The 23,735-nt window shown below is 38.1% G+C and overlaps 1 protein-coding gene across 7 annotated transcripts in view; it reads right to left on the bottom strand.

The window, feature by feature from the left end:
• The window catches only part of RAB3GAP2 (RAB3 GTPase activating non-catalytic protein subunit 2), a 44,472-nt gene that overhangs the window by 2,479 nt on the left and 18,258 nt on the right, over nt 1–23,735 (bottom strand). For 4 of the 7 annotated variants that reach the window (XM_042051809.1, XM_042051810.1, XM_042051815.1 and 1 more), the window contains 25 exons: nt 22,293–22,391; nt 21,328–21,476; nt 20,290–20,369; nt 20,099–20,188; nt 19,479–19,618; nt 18,554–18,770; nt 18,091–18,234; nt 17,756–17,838; nt 17,373–17,437; nt 16,892–16,982; nt 14,598–14,725; nt 13,687–13,900; nt 11,325–11,422; nt 10,658–10,763; nt 9,556–9,716; nt 7,633–7,849; nt 7,101–7,274; nt 6,876–6,982; nt 5,805–5,871; nt 5,108–5,178; nt 3,069–3,104; nt 2,421–2,495; nt 1,965–2,192; nt 784–873; nt 481–699 (listed from right to left, as the gene is read on the bottom strand). In XM_042051809.1, coding sequence (XP_041907743.1) covers nt 481–699; nt 784–873; nt 1,965–2,192; nt 2,421–2,495; nt 3,069–3,104; nt 5,108–5,178; nt 5,805–5,871; nt 6,876–6,982; nt 7,101–7,274; nt 7,633–7,849; nt 9,556–9,716; nt 10,658–10,763; nt 11,325–11,422; nt 13,687–13,900; nt 14,598–14,725; nt 16,892–16,982; nt 17,373–17,437; nt 17,756–17,838; nt 18,091–18,234; nt 18,554–18,770; nt 19,479–19,618; nt 20,099–20,188; nt 20,290–20,369; nt 21,328–21,476; nt 22,293–22,391 — 3,149 coding nt within the window. The remainder of the gene's footprint in view (nt 1–480; nt 700–783; nt 874–1,964; nt 2,193–2,420; nt 2,496–3,068; nt 3,105–5,107; nt 5,179–5,804; nt 5,872–6,875; nt 6,983–7,100; nt 7,275–7,632; nt 7,850–9,555; nt 9,717–10,657; nt 10,764–11,324; nt 11,423–13,686; nt 13,901–14,597; nt 14,726–16,891; nt 16,983–17,372; nt 17,438–17,755; nt 17,839–18,090; nt 18,235–18,553; nt 18,771–19,478; nt 19,619–20,098; nt 20,189–20,289; nt 20,370–21,327; nt 21,477–22,292; nt 22,392–23,735) is intronic. The other 3 variants (XM_042051812.1, XM_042051814.1, XM_042051811.1) reach the window with 2 other exon arrangements.

Here is a 23,735-nt window from a genome sequence, read left to right as displayed (position 1 = left end):
ACTGTTTCTTGTGTTGTGTGTTACTGTAACAAAGCACATTAGTAAGAGCTTCAGAGCAGCTTAGCAGGAGCACAAGATCTGTCTTACAGCCCAGCAACATATTCCCCCCTCAAGGAAGGGAAGGGGTTTCTTTGTCCTAAATGTTTTTTCTTTCCTAAAAGACATTACAGGCAAAAAAAGCCAATTCCTGAATTTATCAAATATAATAAAATAAAAAAGGCCATGCTAGTTATGCCAGTAGTGAATTTCTGTCATGTTTCCACTAGTTGCAATACACAGATTCTTATTGGGAAAATGGAAGAATAAACGTAATTATCCGAAAAAGTATTTTTATAGTCTCTGACTTTTCAGCCTGGGGATTTTTTGATCTTGACAAATCTTGTCTAACCCTTCCAGCCATGTTAAGTAAGTAAAAAAGTAATTTTAGCAGAATATATGACAGTATTGTATGTACTAAAAAATGTTAAAACCTATTCTTACCTCTTCACCAAGATGATCCATCCCATAACTGTACAGTTCACAGACATAATGCCTTCTGACCAGATCCTCAGAGATCTGAAGATATTGAGCCAGGTCCGCAGCCAAAGTTGGCCAATTCTTCCCCTTTTCAAAAGGAAAATACTCCTCTTCTGAGACCTCTTTGTCTTTCTGTGATGAACACAGTGTTTGAACCGCCGCACTCACGACTTTGAGCAAGAACTTGGAAGCAAAAGTTGCAGGTTACTTCAGGATTATTTGTAACTTCAGAAGTTTAAGAACTTTGAGTACAAAACTTCTGCCTACCTGCTGTCGTATGGATAACATGTTTGGATCCATATCCCCACTAGGCAGCAGCTGAATTGATGTAAGGTCTTTGAAAAACGCATTTTTGCCCTAAAATTGAGAACCAAAGACAGGCCTCAGGGAAACAGGGCAATACAACAAATCTGCTTTGATCCAATACTAAGCAGCCCACTTATTTCTTAAATTTATTTTGTACTGCATCTTCTATTTTGCTCACAGAGCAAATGGAAACCTTGTGGAAGTGAAGGCAAAAAGAGAATGGCTAAGAGTAATAGTTGTATGTAAAAGAATGGAAGCACAGAAATAGGATCTGATTTTACTCGAGACATAATATGCACTCTTAAATGACAAAAGGTAATATAATGCTTTCTGCTAACAGATTAAAAAAATATATAAAACCAATGGAACTTGACCTGTGGTAAAATGCTAAAATCAGACTCAAATGCTTCATGGTAACTTGCAGACAAGAGCCTATGGCAAAAGGAAAGTAATAGTCTGCATTTATAAAATTTCAGTAAATCATTTAGAAAAAATCTGAACAGTATTACAGCACTAAATCATATTCTCCACAGCAGGAATTAAATCAGTCTACACCAGTACTTCGTGTTTAAATTCTATTAGAATTGCAGTGTGCTTATGACAGGAGGAGGAAAGCTCAATTTTTGGTATCAGGATCAAGCTCTGGTTGTAATGTAATGCACTTTAAATGCAGCAGCTTTTTAAAGTGGTTTATATGGGTTAAATGACAAATTGTTTATCCTCTTTGAGATGCTCAGAATTCTGGAATAAACATCAGCAATAATGGATACAACAGTGACACTAACATTTCTGACCTTTAAATATTTATGTTGCCACTGGTCTGGCACTTCTCAAAGCAACCAGAAAAACCTGTCATCCAGTGTTCTGACCATGCAGTACTTTCAGGCCACTTAATAATTAAAGAGCTGGTCTTCATGCAACTGAGGTCACTATAAATCTTTTACTCATAAGGAAACTCACCAAGTTTGTGTCTCTGCCTGAATTCTGGTGACAACTTCATTAATGCACCACAGTGGACTAAAGGCTTTCATAAAATCACACAGGAGCTGCTCCAAGTGCGAAAGCCAGCAAATATCCCAGATACCAAAAGGAAAGGAGTATTAAATATGGTAATATTTCATTATCTGCTTTCAAAGCCATACCTTGCTGTCAAACAGTGACAGTGGCTTCACACCCTTCAAGGAGAGCCTCATGATGGCATAGAGGACAGTGCACAGCACGAACTGGTGCTCCACCAGCGGGTAGTGGATGCGCTTCTGCTCCAGGGCCAGCTCCACAATGGACACCGGGCCCTCCACCGACACCCAGGCGTCCTCAGTGTCCAGCACAGGGGCCTGCATTTCATCACTGCTCACATCTGCCTGCCACAGCAACACACGACAGACACACACACTAAACACCTCCTACACTGGCCTGCTCTGCAAAGCCTTCGAGCACAAGTGCTCTGCAGTGAAATTAAGAAGAAATTTTCATGTAGTTTAGAATATCATTAATATTTGTCTGAACTTAACAGTACAGGAATTAGTATAACCACAGTCTTCAAAAATAGATTTTAACCCATTAGTTCCTTGCTTTCAATGGGAAAAATAAAAATTTACCTCTAGCAAAGTTTGCAGAAGTTCTGAACAGCAGCCAAGAAAAGCTGTCATTGCTGTGTCACTCATCCCTACATCCTGGTAACAAACAGTAAAATTTAAATTGTTTTAGCTGGAATTGAAACAGGCTTGAATTAGCTCTGTATGTTTGAGAAGACAGTTGTTGACATAAAATACATAGTTCAGCTCAGTTTCTTAACCTGTTATATTTAAATGTAAACAAATACCTACTGAAGTACAACAAAGAATTAAAATAACAGGAAAATTTGGAATAAAGTTAAATGTAGCCATTTACAATATTGTATCTCCAACAAAGACTGAATCAAGCAACACCACCTAGTAAATTTAATTTTCTGATCATATCAGTTGTCTTCCAAGTAAGTTTTAACTAATGATATTATGCATGAAAAATAATAGTAATTTGTCATCTTATAGTCTCAAGCCTGCCCTCAGTAACATTTGAAGTTGTACTACTGTTCTAATATGCTCTTTCAGATACAAATTTTAAGAAGTATAAATCAATTGTAACATTGCCTCTAGGGCTACATTTTGAATTTTTTTGAAACTTTCAAAGATGAATCACAAACCAGTATTAAATTTAAGACATTTCTAATTATTTGTTCCCACTCAGACAAAAGTAGTATTACTTGCCCGTCTGCATAATCTGTCCTTTGGAGCTTTTCCAACCTGTTTTTACAAAAAAACCATAAAATGTATCACAACTAAATAATTGTCATTATAATATCTGTTTCTCACATTTTAACCTTTTATTACTATTTTCTCAATACAAAATGAGAAAATAGCTCATTGCAGCTACATGATGCAGCACATTGCATATCTTGCTTTCAACAGAAGACTTGATACAGATTGTAAAGGAATGAACAACACTGATGCCCATACTTAGTTCATCCTTCTTAAAGCCTGGGATTAGAACTAAGGCCCCAAGGGCCTCATTCAAATCTCAGAGACTGCTAAGAAATTCCCGGTGATTTCTACAATGCAGAACTAAAGCTGTAACACCAAGCATCATATTAGAAAGGAACTAGTTAGTTAATAAAAACCTCTCTCTCTTCTCCTGCTGGTGTTAACCTAGGTAGAAGAGTTATGGTGAAGGATTTGCATAAAGGCATGCAGGAAAACTGGAAAAGGGTTTTTGCAGAAGCAACACCTACTACAATGTACACAACTGAGCCTGTTTGCTGAAAGGAACCAGGAAGAGGATATTCTCCAGTTCTTAGAGAGCTAAACAAAAAGCAAAGGCAGAAAATGAGAGGAGCAAAGGAGAAGGAAAGAGAAGACAAGACAGCGAATTCCTGCAGTTTTTTGTTGGGAGTTTTATTCTTTTTTAAAAATCATTATCCACTTACTAGGAGCACTCTTTCTAAATTGCCTTCCAGTAAACAGACCCACTGCATAGTTATAAGCATGAAAAACCTGAAGCTTAGCAGGGACAAGAGATTGCTCAAATTCAAAGCAAACAAGCTACATACTAGAATAATAAAAGCTGATTCACAAAAGTAGCAATAGTTAAAAGTGCTCAACAACATCCACAAAATCTTCTGTATTTTGCACAATAAGAGTTCTTGTATATGAAACCTGGACTCGTGGTAGATTCTTGGTAGTAACTTACCAGGAAACAGGCACAGGGAAAACCCTTTAAGATATTTATTGTTTTCTGACAAATTTTTATATATGCACACATAGACAGTTTTAAACTATTTCATGAATATTTCTTATTTAGCAATTACAAGCTAAAACTGCACTTAAGTCTTCAGAACACATCACTCAGTGTTGATCAGCTGCCTCCAGTTAATCATCCAACAGATCTGATATGTTAAAATATGCATTCCTTCATCAATTCCAAAAGTTAGCTACATAATAAATGTTGGGGAAGATGGAACAGGAAAACCTTGGAAATATGATTGCCTGACAAAAGATTTTGGGAATATGAAAACTACAGGCAACATCGAAATGAAAGCCACTTTTGAAATACCAGGTCTTAGTTACTGAACAACTAGGAAACAATGGTATGGCCACTGAAGTAATCCCCTCTTGATGAAACAATACCCTCTGCTTGCAGGCAGGTCCAAGGGTCAGAGCAGACCCTACTAGCTCAGCAGAAGGGGTCCAAAGAGTAGTTTTTAGAAGTTAAGATGTAACACTCTATGGTAATATAAGAACTCTTATAGGCTGTATGTAAATGCTATAGGATTTGTATCTTGTATTAGATTGGTTAGTGACAATTAGAATATTCAGTACAGAAGATGATTTATTGTATTGTAACCAGGACTTCAGACATTCTGATTCTGATTCTCTCTTCTCTATTCCTCTCTTCCACTTCTACTCTTACTTCCACTCTTGCTCTTACACCCTCTCTCTCTCTCTCACCTGCTTACTCTCTTGGGCCTGCTCAGAGCTGAGTCTAGCAGCTCTGAGCAGTGCCCCAATACCCCCGCCCTTTACAATAAACCGACTGTGTCCCAAGACCTGCCTATAGAGATCTCCGTCTCCGTCCCGACCGAACCCGCCCATTAACCTACAATAAACCAGATAAACAGTGGTGATTTGCATAGTTAAATCAAAGATATTCCAAATACTTTTTAAAACAAAAAACCACAATAAAATTGTTTATAAATACTAGTTTCACTTTTCAGTTATTAACAAAAGCAGCCTCAAGATACTGCACTCACCTTGTCCATAAGATATGTAGCAGAAGAAAGCCTTTTTACTATGAATGTATTCCACATCATCAGAGCAATACCTAGAAAAATCACAGACTTGTAAACTCCAGGTGAATAGAAAAGGGATCTTACAAGATGGTGAACAAAACAAGAAAGAATTGTGAGTTACCCTCACTGCTTTATATCTGGAATTTAGATTTCTCAGGAGGAGACTACACTGGTGATCAAATAGAGTCATAAGTGCAATTAAGATCTTGTTAAAAATATGATATTATGCAGACTGGATTAAACATTTTAAGTACACAGCAAGAGAGCACCTTATTTCCATACATAAGTAGTCTACAAAAAAAATGCTCATCATCTTCATTGAAACAGGGTATCAAGAGATGCATGAGAAGTAATTGACTGCAACTGACGTTTCACTATTTAAATAAAAGTAAAAAATCATTTCAGAGCAATTTTATTTTAAAATGCTTTTAGTTAAACACATCAACTTTATCTATCTAACTTATGTTCACAGTTGTGATGGAAACCCAGTTTAGCCATGGAAGAGAAAAGCGTAAATGTCAGCAGGAAGTTTTGGGGTGGTTTTGAGACAAAATGGCCATTGCTATTATGAACTGCATTCATTTACTTTAGTCAACAAACATCCGTTCTGTTTCACAATTTCAACAAAGATAGTTTTTACTAAGAGCTTTGCACTTACCATGCTGAATGTGAGCATTAATGATGCATTTTAGATGATCTATAGACCTATTGAGAAAACATGCTTCCTTATGGAAAAAAAAAAAAAAAAGTACAAGTTAATACATTATTCAAAACTTGGTTTAAATGTAAATTATTAATTCTTAAAAGGCCCAGGTAGATTGTCTTAAAGCTCCTTCTTTGACATTTATAAGACTTGTAAGTTACTCTGCTGTTGCAATCTTCTCTACCAGTATCTGACAAACACATGTACATGGCAAAGTTTGTTTCAGTCATCATGAAACAAACTGTAATTTCAGGGGGTTTTTTAGTATAAGTACTGCTAACATAATGTTTGCTGAAAGACATCTCCACTGACTACAGTCAGTTTTCAAATACAAAATCCATTTCTGATAGAAAGATTAATTTTTACTCAATTTTGTTATGATGGAGTAAGTTTTTAACAATCTCAGAGGAACCTTTTATTCTACATCAAGTTATGTGGCACACGTCTAAGGAGCACTGATTTAGCTTTTAACATCATCTGAACTTAGGACAACCTTTTCCACTAGAGAAACTACAGAACAGCTGAGGAAGAGGAGGAATTTTTTTTTTCTTTCTTATGACAACTCCCAGCAGTGGCCAGGGAATCTGAGAACATTCAAGAAATCCCTCTTTCCTCCTTAAATTGAACGGCTTCTAGTCTAAAAAATTTAGTATTCTGTGATTTGTTTAAGCATACTTAGAACAGAGAAAAACTCCCCTCTATTTTGCAGTACCTTAACTGCTCTGTATGTGCAGTACATACAGCCAGAAACCTTTTTCAAACCAAACCTGGTTTCCACACTCCTAGTTTGGAGAATCTGGCAGCTTTGAAACATACAGTCCTGGCCTCGTGAGGTGCTGTTCAGCCTCGGGACATACTCTTGTTTTCTCAATTCAATTTCCACTAGCCACTTACACAGGAAAATTGTACCTACTAACTGCTTTCAAAGCCAGTCTTATTAATGTTTTTCTGAACTACCAGAAACTTGTGAGACTGCTTCTATCGAGTTGGTCTTAACCATTATTCCCTGCAATGACATTTTCTTACCTCTGGGTCCTTATTCCACTGCACTACACATTCCCAAGAGCAATGTGCATGGAGTACATCCACTTCAAGACTACATGGAAATTGTTGATATGCTACCTGCAGCAGCTCTAGAAAAACAGAATCTAAAGTTAGAAGACAGACCTCTTCCCACTAAAATTTCTGCTACTTCACAGCAGCAGTCTCTGCAGACTTTTATAATTTAAAAAGTTCATGTTATTTTCTTACCTAGGATTCTTTCCAAGCCTGTAGCTGTTTCTGGCTCCTGAAGAAAGATATTATTATGCATTTCTACAGATTCTTCAGTACTATCTGTATTGTTTTTGTACTGGGCCACATTCAGTATAATAGGACTGAAGCCTTGCTTAAAAACCCACTTCGCTACAGTGTCAGCAATACCTCCTAGGATATTGAAAAGAAAAGTATCAGGTAGAGTCAATGTATTGCAGATTATTTATGGCTCAGAATCTAAGGATAACAGACAATACAGGAGTTTTAATTACTACCTTAATTACATAAGCGTAACTCTACCAATTAAAAAACTTCCTAATCAACTGATCAGGAGCTTACAATGCAGTTTTTACAATAATAGCTTTTTACAACTTTAAAGCAACGTTCTACGTGATTTGCATTGGTTTTTAAATTAAGACTGGTATCCAGCAGAACAAGTTCCAGTGCAGAATACATCATTAAATAGGTAAGGATGGCTCAGAAGTCTATTAGAAAGAAAATCAACAATCTCTCTAAGAAAAAAATGTACCTTTTCCAGCTTCAAGTAATTTCTTAACAGACAGTCTGCCCAAAGGCTCAGTCTGGAGGGATGATACTCTTTTTGTCCTTTTGGTCACTTTGCTGTGCAGTAGTGTTTGAAGTATCAGGCAATCCTCTAACTGTTTCAGCAGAAGTTTCCAATATTCAGTATCAAGGGAAAGTGCTTCCCAGGATTCCGTGTCTGAACCTACAATTATTTGGGAAAACTAACAGAACGTATGAACTGGTTTAGGTCTGCTCATTTTAAAGCAGCACAAATTTGTTCATAAAAATTGCATAGCATTAAAATTCAAAGCTATATCCCAAGAGCTACTGCATTTTAAAGAATAATTTACTTCAAAGTATGCATTAACTATTATGCAAAGATCAATTAAAATCCCACATTGCTCACAAGTTACACAGATCCTTAAATAAAAGCCTAAAAGAAATAAAAGGACCTGAAGGATCATCTTACAGTCCCATTTTTAAGTTCATATTTAACTGGAAAATGGGTTAGAATACCTAAAAAAATATTTAACTTTAAATCCTGCACTATATGTAAACCTTCTCCAAATATATGACTAATCCACCTACATTTCCACTTCCTATCATATTAAAAAAAATATATCATGTACCCAGAAATACTGGATCCCACCACATGGCAGTCTGTGCATTATTTTGATAATGCTCATCTTTATCAGCAAATTCTCTGCCAGGAAGCCCAAGAATCTTTCCAGATTGGTAGGGGGGAAAAAAAAAGCAGAACTGGAGAAAAAGGTACAAAGAGAGCATGTGTGTAAAGGATACTATGTTGCAACAAACCAACAGCTCTATTTTGCAACACTGACAATTTTGATAAACAAAATTGCAACAGTTAAGGGGAGCGTGCAAAAATACTAAAACACTTCCTGGTGATCTAGTTAAAATTTATAAGGTAGACACGATTAGAGGGCTGGAGCACCTCTCCTATGAAGACAGGCTAAGAGAGTTGGGATTGTTCTGCCTGGAAGAGAAAAGGCTCCAGGGTGCCCTTACTGCAGCCTTTCAGTACCTAAAGGGGTCTACTGGAAAGGGAATTTTTACAAGGGCAGGTAGTGATAGGACAAGGGGAAATGGCTTTAAAGAAAAATAAGGAGGTTTAGATTGGCTGTTAGGAAGAAATTCTTTACTGTGAGGGTGGTGGGCGCAGATTGTCCAGAGAAGCTGTGGATGGCCCCTTCCCTGGAAGTGTTCAAGGCCAAGGTAATGATGCTCTTGAGCAACCTGGTCTAGTGGGAGATGTCCCTGTCCACGGCAGCAGGGGGTGAAACCAGATGAGCTTTAAAGTGCCTTCCAAGCCAAACCATTCTCTGGTTCTATTTACAAGACTGAACATCACCTACATCCCATCTAATCTGTTCAGACACATCTGCCTGGTGCTGTTTGGAAATGGAATAATGTTTTCCATCTTGAATTGTAATGCTGTATGCAATTTCACAGCCTTAATCACAACTTGGTAAAGAGATTTATTGCCAAGAAAATCAAGCATCCATCTTGTTAAGAAGGAATAGTAACAAAGGTATTACAAAAATTCAACAGTATACTTAAAAGAAAAGAAATCACAAGTATATTAAAGTAAGTTTACCATCCAAAGCTCAGTGGACTTCTCAAATTTATGTGGAAAGTGTGTAGGCTTTAAGTTTGTCAACATAATTTGCTATCAAGAGAGAAACTTAATGTACAGTTTCCATATTTAAATATGTTTAGTAAATAATCTTAATTAATCTCAGCATAATGTTCTTCAAGTTTAAATGCAAATTTTCAGGCTTGCAGGATGGCACGCTTGTGCCCAGGTCGGAATGAGCACAAATGCTGAGGATGTTACTGTTGCCAAGACAGTTTCACGGAACTGCTCCAGTAACTAGAAGAGAGGGGGCGGTGTGAGCTGAGTTACCTTTTTCTCCGTCACGCTGTCGATGATCTGTGCAGTTACAGAGTGTCCCACGTGAGCGGACAGCAGGGCAGCCGCGTTGTTTTCGGACTGAACGCAGGCCGTGCGCATCTGCTGCCACCAGGGGGACACCGACTGCGTGTCCCAGGACTCGTCTATAGCGACTGCAGGCAAAGGGAGAGCAGGAAACGCAGCTTGGGTCATCGCGCAGGAGCAACCAACCCCACAACCAGCACTCGTGAACACAGCTTGTCCATCAGGAGCAATTTCTGATTACGTGATCACTTTCTAGATATGTAGGACACTGGTTCTGGATTGTAACTCAAGTTTAAAATAGAACGTGAATTACTCATTCCCAAAACTCATTTGTAGCAAATAGATAATAGATCTGAATCACTGGAGAGCAACCCTGCTGCACGCTTACAAGATCTAAGGGATATTGCACTTCCCCATGCAGACAGATTCATTTGTGATTCCAAGATGCCACACATATTCAATGCACTCAAGCTGTTTCCCCTCAGGCTACCTTGTGTTCAGCAGCATTAATTTATTCAGACAGCAGCAGTAGCTTATTCATACTTTCAGTTTCAAGCTGATAATGCTGCTCTGTGGTGAAGGAGACAATAAGGAAACCTGGCACAGACTTATCCACATCAGCTGCACGTGTGGTAGGAGAATCAGTATCTATTCATATGTACAACATATGTACAACCTAATCCAAATTATGGCAAACTGACTTTATAGAGTACTCAAGTTACAGAGATGTTCAGTATACAAATGCTGCTAAAGTAACAGTGTCTCAAGGATGTCTGAGAGCCAGTCAGCACAAATTAAAGAGATGAGACTATACATTCAAAATATGTGAGGGAAGTGAGCTGGACAGCCACGATCTGGTGCCAAACAGGAGTTGTGTCAACTTAGTGTAGAGTGAGAGTGAAAACATGGCATGATTAGTTAGTCCATGAACATGCAGCATCTAGTTATGCTGCATAATTTGTGAGAGGGGTTTTGAAAACCCAAAGTGATAATACAGCCTAGTCAGTGTAGAAAATTTCTAATAATAATAACTGCAGCTGCCTTTAAGTATTCCAAATGCATGTCTCACCTTTCATTTTGCTCAGAAGTGACAGCATAGAGTGAAGGCAACTGACAGAATCTGGTTTGTCTAGAATATCCTTTTCCTTGGAAAGCCATAAATTGAGAAGGAGTGACTGTAAAAAAAGAGAATATGGAATTGAAGCAGTAAAATGGAAGGCTAATATTGCAACACACCTAATGCAAACAGTTTCTCAAACAAGTTTTGTGTCAAAGAGTAAAAATGCTATGTCCATGAACCATTATATTAACATAGCAAGTTAAAAATATATGGCACAATGCACTCTAAGACAGATTTTGAAATTAAATAATGCAATCAGTAGGTTTAATTAGGAAGACATTCTACAAAACACTCCCTTTTGAAGGTTCAACTTGGCAAACATTAGTAGTTATTAATATTACAGTTGAAAATTTTACAACACTTGTAGTCCTTAATGCATATTCCAGACATTCCCACTAGAATACCCACATTTCCTACTAGAATATTTCCTTTTTTTCTTTGATATCTTTTAACTGGGAAATGCAAATATGAGCAACTGAAGAACTGAATACGTGGGTAATTTGAACACAGCCTGAATACAGCAGTAATCCAAGGGTCAACATGCAGAAATTTTCCTTTCAAAGTTTTGTTTCAAAATACTAAATCAAATTTTTGAAGTATGTAGTAAACATCTTACCAACAAGGTTTGTGGGCTAAAACCTGCTGATTCCAGAGCATGACACATTTCCTCTGTGGAACTCTCCCCACACAAACACTTCCAGAAGAAAAAGCTGCCTGAAGCAAGAATTAGTAGACATTATGAACAGTATCTAAAACCACAATCCCTCTCCTTACACTTATACAAAAGGCAATCTATTGGTCAGGTCCCACTGAGAGCAATACAAAGGAACAAGTTACATTCAGAATCACCTGATGTTCACCTGCTTGCCAGGCTAAACCACAACAGTCTTTTCTAAAGCCCAACAAGGGGCACAGAGGGTTGAGATAATGACAGATCTGACCAGAGCATGTTGAAACAAATTTGTCATAATCATTCATTACATTACTTTAATAGTCAGTGGTCATAATGCTGATGGATTTGTTGCCAGAGCTGTGTTAAGTGACATGTAAATTGCTGTAAACATTCTGTGTTGTGCTCTACCACCCCTGGGGGTTTGGTTCGGGTTATCAGGTACTGTGCAATGCTGGCTCATGGCACGGTAAGATCCGTGCGGTGACACCGATCTGCGTTTGGCCTCAGCCCCGCCACCAGCTCCGGCCCTCGGGTGCCATCCAGTGGGAACGATTCGCGATTACACCTTTGCTCCATCCGGGGCCAAATGCCTTCCTACACCTCGCCCTTCTCCAGCCGAATTACCATCATTCTGCTCAACACTGCTCGGTGTAGTCAAAGGGGAGAGAAGACCTCTGGATCTGATGGGAAAGTGACAGTCACTGTGGCTACTCCGAACCCAGCAACAGGCACAATGGCTGAGCTAGAAAACCAGCCTGACACTGAACCACTGCCAACTCTACAAGAAGAAACACTGGAAGTCAGCTCACTCAGCAGAAGGAACAGGAGAAGGAAGCGGATGAGGCAGGCTATTCCAAAGCAAGGCCAGCATGAGAGCAGTAGAATGAGGTGGTCACTACTCAGGAAGGAAGAAGAGGAAGAACTTGTAAATGAGACAGTAACCAAAAAATCCCTATCCCTGAGGGAGCTGCGAGATACGCGTGAAGATTTCAGCCATAATCCAGGTGAGTATGCTGTTCTTATGTTGGGATAACAGGGCCAGTAGCCTGAAAAGAGAGTAAGGAAGCCAAAGGGCTAGGATCCCTTTCTAGGGAAGGGGGCATTGACAACAGAATTGGAAAAGGAGCACAAGTCCTCAGCCTCTAGAGGCAACTCCTCCCAGGTGTGAAGGGAAGGAATCCCTTGAGGGAATACATTACATGTAGGCAAATGGACTGATTCAGACTGCACAAAACAGTGAAGCCAGCCTGTGGAAAGATTGACAGATACAATGAACTTCTAAAGGCCACGTGGAATGCAGTGGGTGCTGGGATATTCAAACACTGGGATACACGTCTAGCTAAGGTCATTCGGCTAGTCAGTACTATGGGATCTGCCAATCAAACTAACCCTGCCCAATCAAAACTCTTATGTACAAGAGAAAGATAAAAATATGCTGGGGAACAGAGTCTGTGTTATTCCTGCCTCAGGCAAAAGCAAACCCATTTGTGGAACGCCTGAAGTGTACCTCAAGGGGATTTGATTCTGGGTGGGAACAGCCAATGGTTTGAATTGTATGATGTTAATTGCTATATAACATTGTATGGCATCACTACTATGGATGCTATATGTCATATCAATGGTATTGCAATAAAAATTAGCCAGATTAATGACAACTTAATTTTGATTAATCTGGCAAAGTGCAGTGATGATACAACATGATAAGCACAGCAGTGACAGAACCAGAACTGGTTTCAGCATGCAGCAATGCAACAGCACACACCACCTCTCCTGCCCTAGAGGACTACTATAACAGATGGAGCCCACAGTCATGGACTAAATGAACTCAATGGACATCTTAGAGGGACCTGGTTGAAAATCTCAACTCCACAAATTAGGGGTCCTTGTTGCCTCACCTAATGGCCTTGTGCTGCCTCTGGTCAGCTCCCCCCATCTCTGAGGCTAAAAGTCAGCCCTGCCATTAACTCAGCTCTTAGTATGCTGTAACCATGAAAGAAACAGCAGGGTACAGCTGCTCTGTGAAGTATCCAGTCACCACTGCTCAACTTGGTAGTGTTAATAAATGAATGAACAGTGGTTACATGGCTTCAGGGTAATTGTACCCACAGATGTAGTTAATTTGTATTAATATTTATTGAGGTATAAAGACTTGCCCTCCACCTAAAGGAGAGAGTCCAGAAGGAGCAGTTACACTACTTCAAGGCAAGACAGGTTGCTACGGTCCTCAAATTAAGGCTAAAATATTTATACCATCTTAGATTAAAATCAGTCTGAGCAATGTGATAAGGAGTTCAATAGCTCTTACCTAAAGCCACATATTCTCCATCTTCCATATTTTTTACAGTAATCACATCCTTTTCATATTCCAGATATTCCAAGAACATTTTCACAGACAACACATCGTCCTTCTCATCAGTCAACTGAGCGGTAGTTGGAGTATTTTCTTTCTTGTAGTTCTCCAGTAAAGTTTCAAGCCTATGAAAATCTTTTTCTTCAAGATGAAGCAGTTTAGCTAAGTCCTTAAAAGTAAAAATAAAAAAACCCTCAAGACTTACACATGCAGATGGGTTTCCAAACCATAGCAAAAACTAAAAAAAGTCAAGAGAGTCAAAATATTTAATTTTGAACACTAAAAATGTCTTTGAGAAGGGCCAAAATGGTTGAATATTCTCCAAATAAGCTATTCACATAGCTCAAATGAAGAGCTTGTCTAGCTTCCTTTTTAAGGACCAGAACAGATACATTTCCCATTTTAGAGCCTGCTCATAGCATAACAATCATCCACCAAGTACACAAACTTATAAAATACCAGTATGGTTTTGTAAATATATAAGCAGCTTTACAAATTATAGCAAAAGCAAGCCAAATTATGCTGCTATACAAGCATCAAAAGTTTTAACTTCTACAGGTTCCAAAATACCCTTCAAAATCAAAGTTAAGAACACACTATGTACTTTGGATAAAGGACTGAAAACAGGAGATTGTGGTTTTATTTTCATTTCTATCTCAACTTCATGTGACTCCTAAACAATGTTAGGTAGATAAATTATGAGGCTGGAGGGAAGATATTATAAACAATTACTTCATTAAAAGTTCCAGGCCACAAAAATGGGTAACTTGCTTACATACTTACTTTATCCGAGGCTTTGAAAATGAGTTTTTATGCTTAAATAATCACTGGATTTTAAAAGACAGTTGAATTTTGGATTTACTCACATTATCTGAAGGTGGAGTCTCTTTCTGTATGCTTTGGGAATTTAGTTTGCTAACCAGTTCATAAAGATGTAACAGCTTTAACTTGTTTGCACAGAACTGCAGCAGTCCTTCATCCACACACTCCAGCTCTGAGGAGAAATAAAACTGCATTTGAACTTGAATATGTAGCCTGGAATACTGAAACACATGCACAGAACTGGAGGATTTCTGAAACTCACTGTAATTTTTTGATTACATTCAATTCAGAGCAGCATAAAATAGGAATTATTTTTACAAGAGGTATTAAAAAAAGTTATCAGGCTTGTTTTTAAACTGGAGGTTGACAATGTGGAACTGAACAAAGACAAATCTATTGTCTTTTCCTGGTTTAAGATCAAACCAGAAATTGCCAAAAATTGAGATACAGTTCCTATTTTCTTTCATCAAGAATAACAAACTATAATATTTTATTCATTGCGACAACACTTCAAGCATATTCTTTGCATCTGAAGAAGGCTTGATAACTATCGATATGAATTAAATTTCATCTCAGCAAGACACTGACTTCTGTATTTTTGCAATCTTAAGTCTCAGAAATTTCATGTATCTATTGACATTCAAATTCCAGTAACAATTAAAGCAAACAGAATATAGGAAACTACCACAAACATGTCCAGAAAAACCCTTTTATTCCAACTTATTTGTCATTAAAGAAAGCTTTTTTGAAAGATCCTAAAAGGACCTTTCTATACAAAAGATTCCTCTGAATACATAATTTTCACCTGAAACTGCTTCTAAACATGATTTTCACCTACAACCCCTTAAATTCTTTTGATACATTGCTATTAAAATCCTACCAAAAAAAAGAAAAACACAGGGAGCTTGGCACAGAGCCACTTGACCTTGAATTCACAACCACAGCATTCACAGAGCCCAGGATCTTCTGCATATTATCTTTTACCTACTAGACAGAATGGAGGAATATGACCCTACTCTTGTGAAATTAGAAGGCTGGAACATCAGTCAAGTTTGTTGTATATTCTGACTGTGGGGAAATAATGTTATGTTTGACAACAAGAGATTAATGATGAAAAACACACCAAGAAACCATAGTCTCCATCAACCTCTCCTCAGTGTTAAAAAGCATGTTTCTGTTTTCCTTTGGACATTTTAGGAGTTCCAACAGAGGTGGATAATACTACTGATTTAGAATGCCAAACGAAAATTAGGTAGAGAACTGCATGTGTGAAGTTCTTGATCTCCCCTATATACTTCAAGAAAACGATAAGAAAAACCTACCACTGATAGAAATGAAGGAGGGATTTCTTCTCAAGCATTTGAAACTACAAGAATATGTTGTCACATTCTCAACTGAGGCAGGAGAAGTGACACAGCCTTTCCAATGGACAAATGGTTTATTCAGCACTTGCAAACAACAGTGGTAGGGACTTCTTGACTGCTATTGCTAAAGCCTCATCTTTTAACAAGGCAGTGTGAATCCAGTGATAACAACAACAACAACAAAGCAGACTTCTGTTGCTGAGAAATTCTAGCACATGCAAAGGAAGTGGCAGGCACATACTTCTCCACTCTAATTCTCAATACCCAGTTGGGTCTCTAAAATGGGTCAAGCACAAAGTTTGCCCAGTTTAGAAAGATATGAACGTGTAATTTCAAAGAAACAATCTCGTAGACTTTCAGCAACAAGATTTTGAATTGGCAATGACATTCCCTGACACAGGCTCTGAAATCTCCAGTAAAACATGAAGTATTTGCTAAACTTCAGCAAAATCTACAAAAAAAAAAAAAAAACAAAAAAAAAACCAAACCAAAAACAACAAACAAAACCAAATCAACTAGACATCTGGTCACACCTCAGACCCTCACTGGTAAGGATTTTGTGCTTCAAGTACATTAAAATTCACAGACCACACCACATCCTTACTTCCTTCCTCGAAGAGAGAATAAATTAAAATATTTACAGGCAAAAGCCTATGAACCTTCTTTCTAAAGGAAGCTTTTACAGGACACAAGTACCCAGAGCAGTTGTTGTTGGGTTTGTTTCGTTGGGTTTGTTAAAAATATATCATTACAAGTTACTAAGCACACAGCAAGCACAGCCAAGCATACTTACTAGCAAGCTATTTGCAGTCTGCATTAAATAAAGACACGGTAAAGCAACATCTTGTGATATCTGGTATCAAAACTAAGCTGACTAAGTGCAGTCTTCCTGTGGAATAGAACATTTCTACAATAGTCTTACAGCACTGCAGACCAAGCGCAAATGCCTCTCCATATTTGCAAAATCCACCTACCCTGTTTTTTTAAATTATCCATTAATGTCTGAGTGATGTTTGTGAGAGATGAAAGTGGCACACGTTCACTTGTCAGTATACTTTCCAAAGCCTGTTAAGCAGATATTCAAGAGAATTAAACATTCACTTAATCTTATTGTACAAATATGGAAGTTAAGCCAACAATAGCACAACTTTGACCACAATTTTTCATCTGTCTTTCACCTTCACATATACTTGTGGCATAATTTGTTCCTACAGAAAAGTCTTCTCTCTTTTTATTATTCATGGATGATGCCTTGGAGAAGTCACAAGTCAAAGTTAATTCTAGTCAATATGTTGTAAAAAAACTACCCAGAAAAAAACATACAGCAACCCTACACAGCTCAATTATTTGCTTCAAGTAAATATAGGGAAAAAAAAACCCCATATATTGAAAGATTTAGCACTCTGGTAATGCAGTACTTTTTTTCTAATATTAAAGTATACTCTAAATCTTCACCTGTTTTTTTGTAGCAGGGTATTTGATATCAAGTATTAATTCCTTTGCTTCAGCTTCAATTAGATCTGCAAACAAAGACAATCACAATTTCAATTCATATTTCTCAAATGCCTTTTGAAGAGCAAGTCAACCTGCAAAACAGTTAAGGGGCATATGGGTTCATGACAAAGATGAAGATACTGTTATAGAAGCTGCTAAAAAAAAGCTTGGGGAAAATGAAACAAACTAACAGAAACCCCGAGCTACTTAAAGATCATAACTAATAGCACATAGAGCTGTCAGAATGCACCACGATCATACTTGTGATTGCACACTTACAGGACAGATAATCCAAGAACCCTTTGATAACACACAATCTTTAGAAACTATACAGGAGAACCTACCTGGATCTGAGGTTTTAGCTTTGAGTAAAGCATTTAACTTCTTCACTAGATGCATATCCTTTGCTCGTTCACTCTTTTTATCACTGAAGGAAAAGAATTTTTAATTGTATGAGTGAAGAGAACTAAAAGCAATGATTCAATTAAACTGTATTTTTAAAATTATTTATGCTACTTTAAGGTAACATCACAATAATGAAAATCAAGTTAATCCATACGAACCAATGACACTATTACAGAGTACTATTCAGCTTGAAAAGGAACACCAGGATTACCCTCTCCAGCTGTTTCCAAAAACAATAATGAAATTAGTAATACACAACACAGAATGTCCTTACCTCAGTGCTAAATGGAAAGGTACATGGACAGTTTTTACACTCCCAGAGACTGGATCAACAAGGCAGATCTGGTAAGTCTGGGGCTGCCATCCCTGACTGGTCACATTGTTTAGACCCATTATTTTATAGCCAGGATACAACAACCTGAAACCAACAAAAAAACAAGCCTTTATACAGAATAACAAAACTAGCAACCTCCCCTTCCCACACATTAAATAAAATGGCAAAAAGTATTATAAAGCTAAGGTTTAATAACTGCTAAACACCTTTATCAGAAAAGACTGTAGGGTGATGAAATATGACTAAGTTCCCATCTCTAGAACAAGCAGCTGCATTCAGTAGAAACACTGGGCAGCACAAGAAGTGCTTGCCAGCACCACTAGCACTTTTACCCCTGGCATAGCCACATATCACTGTATTGCAGCAGCACAGCCACCACGCCTACCTGCTACCTGTTTCTTACCTACAGTATTTCCCCACATTGAAGGCTCCAACCCGAGGCCCTTGCTGTGTACTCCACACTTCCAGAATACCTCTTCTTGGAGCATAGATCACAAGGAACTGAGCTACCCTGCTTGGACCCTGTGCATTTCCAAAAGGAGAAGAATCCATCTTCTCAGTTTCCCTCTCCTGAAGGTCCTCTACAGTCTGTATCCAACCAACTTCTGCATCACGGTATCCTTTGTAAGAGAAGACAGAAGCTCATTAGTGTGCAGAAATGAATACATGATTAGTGCATCAAGCTGTAATCTTAAGATTTGTTTCAAATTGTGCAACTCCTGACTCCTGGAAAGAACTCTGGTCCATTGACTTGGAACAGGGCCCCCCAGAGAGTGGCCAAACACAGCCCTTGACAAAGCTTTGGGGAGGAACAAATTCCTCTGAAGAAGATACAAAAAAACCCCAAGACACATCAGGTCAATACTTTGGACATTACACCAACACAAGAAATTGAGGAGTTCCTTGTTGGGCAGCCATCATAATGAAATGAGAATCTAACAAGCTGTGTATCTTCTTACTGACTTTTCAAATTGTTTATCTTCTCAGCAGAATTAAAGAGGGTACTAGAGCTTATCAAGAGAAAGAACCTTGGAGAATAAAGCTAAAGCTCTTCCAAAAAAATTGTGAGGTCAAAAGCTTTCTGTTGGGAAACAGTCTGTGAAGAAAAACAAATCAGAAAAATCTATGGCATTCAAAACAAACAGACCAAATTTTAACTGTAGGCCATGTATTCCAGGGATTTGCAGCAATACCCTTATGGACTTTATGTTACACCTGACTTTGGTTTGAAATGAACCAATGTAGTAAAATATTTGAAATCATAAGTCTCAACATAAGCCCCAGTGTTTTGAAGAATATTATTTGTTATCCTAATATCACTACCATACCTTTCCACATGCGAACTGCAAGTCCTCTTGTAACATCCAGCAAAATTACCCTTCCAAATTCATCTGTTACTGCTGCTAAAGTGTTACATGGAGAAAGACATATCCTTTCACCATGGCGACGGGAGTCGGGAAGTCCAAACCTAAAGAAATAATAATAATCAAGCAAAACCACTAAACACATACTTTTCTTCAGAAATAGTTAGATTTTCTTATAAGGATTAAGATTTCTTTTTTTAAGGTAACAGAAGGTATGGGTAAAATTAAGAGCAAATTGAAAAAGGTTCTTGTGCTATCTACCAAGATGTATCATAGCTCTGCCCAAGTCCTACTGCAAAAGCAAAGTTCAGAAAGTAGGATAAGTGATTGCCTTGTCATGCACTGTCAGGCAACGACTGTACAGTAACAGTGAACCCACACACTGGAAGGGAAAGATGAATAATTATTTGTTTCAGATTATTTCATTAATTATTTCATTATTCAGAATGATAAACTGAAAAGAAACAAAGCTTAAAACAAATGACCTGCAAGCTATCACTACTGCTTAAAGTCACATGTTCATCAATTCAAAATAATCCAAATAATTAAGAACACAAGAGATCTAAAGCAACTGACAAACTTACCTCACTGCCAATGGAGTTGCAGGTTCCACTTTTGGTTTTTGCTTTTGGACAGGTTCTTCTTCATGCTTACTCTTCCAACCAAGCCAGCCACTTGCAACAGAAAAACATGTAAGAAGAATTACACTAATGGTCCTAAAAATGCTCAAAATATTATGAAGCCACAACTAAAAAAAAATATATTTTTTTATTACCTGGCAGCATTAAATAATGCTGAAGTCAGTTTGCTTGCAACGGCTAAGGCAACGTGAGACAACAGTGGCTGTGAGCTACCCTGAAAGAAAGGAATACAGTGCTTAGAAAGTCAAGAAACAGTCAGCTGTGAACCACCCTGAAATGAAGGAACAAAGCCTTTAGAAAGCCAAGAAATAGTTCTTACACTGAACTCAACTGCAGAATAGTTTTCAGGCCTCCTATGGACTTTCAGCTCAGAAAGCATAGCTTTAAGACTGCAAAATTTTAATTCATTGCCCCCAGAAAAGCCATTCTGACATCTCTTTACAATTTCAAAATCCTCCTGCAAGTCACTGGTAGCTCAGTATGTTTGTCTGCAACAGAAGTTAAAAAAACCCTGTGTATGATCTATCACAGAGTTAGCTGGTGTACGGCTTTGGCATCCTTACAAATAACCATGTAAGCAGTTTTTTCACAAACATTTTGGAAGAGCAAGTACAAAAGTAAAAATTCCAATTCTAGCATTTTCAATTAACTTTCAATCCTGATAAGGGCAGCACACATGTAGGGTCTGAAGGTACAAGACACAGCTATGATGACATCCTTTTCCTCCCATACAACAGAAAATGATGTAAATATGCTACATGTTAAGCATAAATTGCAATTTTCTCCTACAAGAAATCACTACAAGGTACTCAGGTCATGTTTGCACACAATCAAAGGCCAGAGACTCCAAAAATCCTTAAGATGCATTGTTCACACAATACCAACCTAATTTTTCAAAAACAGGTAAGTTACGTAATAGGCAATAAATTAACAAATTTTAAAAAATTACTTGACTGTCACATTCACTGTAAGATAGAAAATAAAATTTCTCATTTGCAGGAAGCCATGCTAGACATTACTATCACATCCACTCCAAACCATTCCAGTTTCAGAAGATCAAGAGGGGGAAATGTCAGCATAAAATGAACATAAGAATACTTCAGAAACACTCATACAGAAAAAAGAAGGATTAATTATTCAAAGTTTCAGCAAGTCAGCTTTGTAGTACATACCTCCAGGGCAAAAAAGAACCCAGTGAAAGGATTGGCTCCAACAGTAACATACTGGGACATGGCAGGTGGACTGTTTTTTATAGCTGCATTATATCCTCCTATATTGGAGGCAGTCTTCATTTGATCAAAAGGACACAGTGTCATGATGCCTAACAAAAACATTAAAGTGAATGTCTTACACATTCAGAACAAAGGCATGCAATTGCTCCAAAAGCATAAATACACTCCTGCCTTCTTGACTGACCAGCCAACATTCAGGGGGAAGGGAAGAGGAACAGCTTTAACCACAGAAATGCTAAACAATGTGTCAGAAACAACCTAATGGCCTTGGGTTAATTATAAAGCACATCTGGTTTGTTGAGAAGAAAAAAAATTCAGCAGAGTTGAGCAGCAAAAATACATGTACCAAGCTCACTTCACCTGCCTTGATAGCAGCCTTCTGACCTCTTAGCTGCTTTTGTAGAAAGGGTGGAAGAGAAGCTAAGCTTACTGTCCCTCAGATATGCCTCTCTGACAAGAACTGAGGCTTCTGCAAATTCCTGAAGGGTAAAAGTCTTTGAGAGCCTACAAGTCAATTTGTCCTCTTTGGAAAGGAACCATCTCAAATTCAATTTTCCTTATGTGCTAGACTCAGGGAATACCCCCACCAGTCTTAACCTGCCTGCCAGACAGTTTTTTCACCAGATAGAAATGGAAAAAACTGCATCTGATCTGATCTCTCTCAGCTGTTTCTTCCCAAGCAACAAAGAACAAGTCAGTTACAGCTGTAAGATGGAAGGCTCAATCAGAACAGAAAAGAAAGTAAAATATATTTTTGATAATGGTTAATGAGATAATTCATTATGACAACCTTCTCTCAGTATTTCTATTCAACTGGTATCACTAAGAACTTTCAACCCGAAGTTAACTGCACAAAAACATTATTTCATTTTTTTAAATACTTGAAATTAAACAGAAATGCTTACCAATACTAGCATGGTCAACAATCGTATCCACATCTTGTAAACCCCATTTCTTATAAGCTAATGGTGGAGGCTGAACATTCTCATTGCCAGATGCTGCAGCTGACAAAAGTTGATAAAGCACAAAAAAATTTCTACTGAGTCAAAGACAAAGGAATAGCATAACAGAGAGGGAAAAAAACACCTGATGCAATCTGAAGCCACAAAATAACCTGGTTTTAAGTTAACATGCATTGAAACATCTGTTAAAATGGCCTTTTGAAATATTTACTGTCACCAAATTAAAACATTTTTAAAAGTTAACTGAATAAAACCACACAGGCTATTCCATCATAACTACATTTTGCACTTGCAGATAGTGTATTCACTAGTTATTTATGGTATAATATTCTGTACAATTTTAAAAAGCTACTACAATTTATTTCTGTGGTTTGGGCATGTTTAAGTGGAAACTTCTCCACCCAAGTACTTGCAAAGTCAGCACACTCACTAGATATGTAACAGTGGGAGGTAAGAACAGTGGTAAAACCAAACCAGTGAATGAAACTTTCAAAATATCTATTACCCCAAATATAGATGATCAAGAATGAAGGAAGATACAACACTCCAGCTGCAGATACTGTAACAAGCTTTAAGTCCTTCTCAACACCTATCACACAGTACTTCCACATAATTCTCTTCTACCCCCTGGAAACTGAGCTTGTTTCCAAATTAAAGTATGAACAGGCACTGTACTAAGAAACAGGATAAAAGTCTGCACAAGCAAACAAGGTATCAAAAGCTCTTAGACATTTACACAAACAGCAGTGACCACCACTGCCATCATCACAGCATTATCACTCCCCATGAAGTCTTTCTTGGGAAGAAGAGCATTCCACTGACAGTGACATGCTAAGAAGCACCTTAGCAGTATGCAGTGGCTTAATGCCAGTGGGCAGCTGACCACCACACAGCAGCTCACTCACTCCCTCCTGTGGGATGGGGAAGAGTCAGAATAGTAAAAGTGAGAACACTTGTGGGCTGAGATAATGACAGCATGCAAACAAAGCAAAATAATGAACTTTCTTCACTACTTCACATCAGCAGGCAGGTACAGGCAGGTATTTAGCTACTTCCAGGAATGCAGAGCTTCATCACATGTAACAGTTACTTGGGAAGTCAAATGCCATAACTCTGAAGATTGCCCCTTCCTCCTTTTCTCCTCCCAGCTTTTATTTCCAGGAATATCATCATACGGCACAGGATATCTCTTTGATCAGTTGGGGTCAGCTGTCCCAGCTATGTCCCTCCCACTTTCTGGTGAGCCCCCAGCCTGCTCACTGTCAGGGCAATGTGAGAAACAAAAAAAACCTTGACACTGTGTAAGCACAGTTCCACAGCAGCTAAAACATCAGCATGCCATCAGTGCTGTTTTCATCACAAATCCAAAACACAGCCTCCTATCAG

This window comes from Corvus kubaryi, unplaced genomic scaffold (assembly GCF_017639235.1).
Source record: "Corvus kubaryi isolate FWS band 111438036 unplaced genomic scaffold, C.kubaryi_AGA036_p1.0 76, whole genome shotgun sequence".
NCBI lineage: Eukaryota > Metazoa > Chordata > Aves > Passeriformes > Corvidae > Corvus > Corvus kubaryi.
The sequence above is the reverse complement of the archived record's forward strand: the minus strand, read 5'-3'. Positions and strand labels throughout refer to the sequence as shown.